This window comes from Aplysia californica, unplaced genomic scaffold (assembly GCF_000002075.1).
Source record: "Aplysia californica isolate F4 #8 unplaced genomic scaffold, AplCal3.0 scaffold01106, whole genome shotgun sequence".
In the NCBI taxonomy this organism is placed as follows: Eukaryota; Metazoa; Mollusca; class Gastropoda; order Aplysiida; family Aplysiidae; genus Aplysia; species Aplysia californica.
The window spans coordinates 189,351-191,456 of record NW_004798376.1 but is presented as its reverse complement, the minus strand read 5'-3'; the positions used below and the strand labels follow the sequence as shown (position 1 = coordinate 191,456).

Below are 2,106 nucleotides of genomic sequence, written 5' to 3'. Positions count from 1 at the left end.
TTGACGAGCCCCTGATTCCCCCATGTCATGACACATGGTCGCTTTTAAGGACTAGCGGGCTAACCCAGTTTTCGGGGTTTTTCAGAAAATCTTGACTTACACCAAAAGTGGGATAGCCCTACCTATAGGAGAAGTTTGGTTTCATTGGTGTGTATATTTGTTTGGTTATACAGAAATCTCTCCTTGCCTTTTAAAGAAACTGAACAAGGGGCCAAAAACTTAACCTTCGATTTTCTCAAAACAGCATTTTTCGGGATAGCCCCCTTGTGCTTAAAAGCGACCACATATTATAATTTTTCCCTGCCTGTCATCGCAGCTTGTCCATTTGGCACGTATGGAGACAAGTGCGCCTCCAACTGCACATGCGCAGACAAGTGTGGGTGTGATCACGTGACCGGCAAGTGTCTGCCGTGTGAGATCGACGGGACGCCGCGGTTCTTCTACAGGAAAGGTTTACTTTTGTTGTTTTGTTCTTGTTAGGTTTGGTTTTCTTTTGTTTTTCATTGAGGTCTTTTGTGCTCCCGTCGCCACAAGTCATATCATTATTTGGGAGGCAGGCTGCGACCGACCCAGCCTGTCAGGGCTAACCTGGGCTGAGAGGGACAAAACTATCTGTAGTGTGGTGGAAAAAAAATTCGTGGCGCAACTTATTCATGTCAAACATTTCCTGAACTATCAAACATAGACGCTCCAGCTTTTGCACAATGACCTGTATCAATTTGTCTTAGCAGATCGATATCTTTGCTAACGCCTATTAGCTGTATTCTAGAAAATACCGTAATAAATTTAAATAATAATTTTTTAAAAATCCAAGTGGGTGGTTTCTGCAGGTTTTAAAAGGTTTGTAGCTGAGGCAATGTTTCTTTTGGAAGCAAGTCCTTCATTGTTTTTCTAATCCTGACATTATACTTATTGAACCCATGTTTTGAGAACTTTAGTGCAAAAATGTGTTCGCTTTAAAATTAATTTCTTGTAAAAAAAAATTACCACTAAAAAGTGTCATTGGTGAGCTGTGACGTAGACCATATGCATGCAAAATGTGTGAGAAGCGGGAAGTCCTGTGAACAATTCTATTTTGATATCTACCATGTGACGGAGATTTGTAGTATTTTACGTAAATTTAGGAGGGAAAGTTTTTTAAAATCTAGCCTCAGTTGTTGTACGAAAAATCTGATTTAGTTAAGTAAGACAAAGTGATACAAACTGCTGTGCAAAGTATGGGTGACATTGATTCACCCGTTAAAGAGATCATTTGAAGATAAGTTGCGCCACCAATGTTTGACTGCACTATAGCAGAAAGACCGAGATACCATGCTCGATTTTTTTACAGAAATCCTTCCCACACTGGAATCAAATACGGACCTTGTGCGTGCGATAGCGAAACGGCTAATACGAGGTGCCCAGTGCGGATGGGATCGGGTCGGGTCGGGTCGGGTCGGGTCGGGTCGGGTCGGGTCGGGTCGGGGGCGATGGCCCCACTCGTCGCCTGGTGCCAAAGCCCTAGGTGCAGCTTTGCCTGGTGCCCACTACGGATGGGATCGGCGGATCGGGCCGATAGCCCGACTTGGCCACCTCAAAAACAATTTTACCACTAAAAAGTGTCTTTGTTGGGCCGATCCAGCTGAAATGGGCGTTCGTTTTTTAAGTCGGCGAGTCGGGCACGATCGGCATGTGCCACGAAAGCCGCTTTGCGCCCTGAATTTGACTAGCATACCGCCCCGACCAGACCCGGTCCTGCAATAGACACCTCGTATAACCGTCACAAACGCCTAATATGGGAAAAGGTTAGACTTGTTTACTAGTTTCATTAATTTCTTCATTCGTGAACTTTGCCCCTTTCCCCCTCTCCCGCTTGTTATCTTTCCTCCCACTTTCATAAAATAAAATGTCGCTTTTCTATTAGTCTCCTCCTTTTTTTCTTCTGCTCTAGTCCTCCGCATCTTTCTCCGTGTTCTACTCCTCCTTTTCGTTCTGTTCCTCCCTCCCCTCTTCCTCCTCCTACATTCCCTCCTTCTCCTCTGTCTCCTTCGGCGTCATCGCCGTCGTCGTCGTTGTCCTCTTCCTCCTCCTCCTCCTCCTCCTCCTCTCCCCCTCCTCCTCCTCCTC

At 45.5% G+C, this 2,106-nt stretch overlaps 1 protein-coding gene across 1 annotated transcript in view; it reads left to right on the top strand.

Moving 5' to 3' along the window:
* Positions 1 to 316: 316 nt before the first annotated feature.
* LOC106013671 (multiple epidermal growth factor-like domains protein 10) overlaps positions 317 to 2,106 on the top strand; it is a gene marked incomplete at its 5' end in the record, with an annotated part of 9,675 nt that continues 7,885 nt past the window's right edge. The window contains 1 exon segment of the mRNA XM_013090009.2: positions 317 to 451. Within this exon segment, the coding sequence (XP_012945463.1) occupies positions 317 to 451 (135 nt within the window).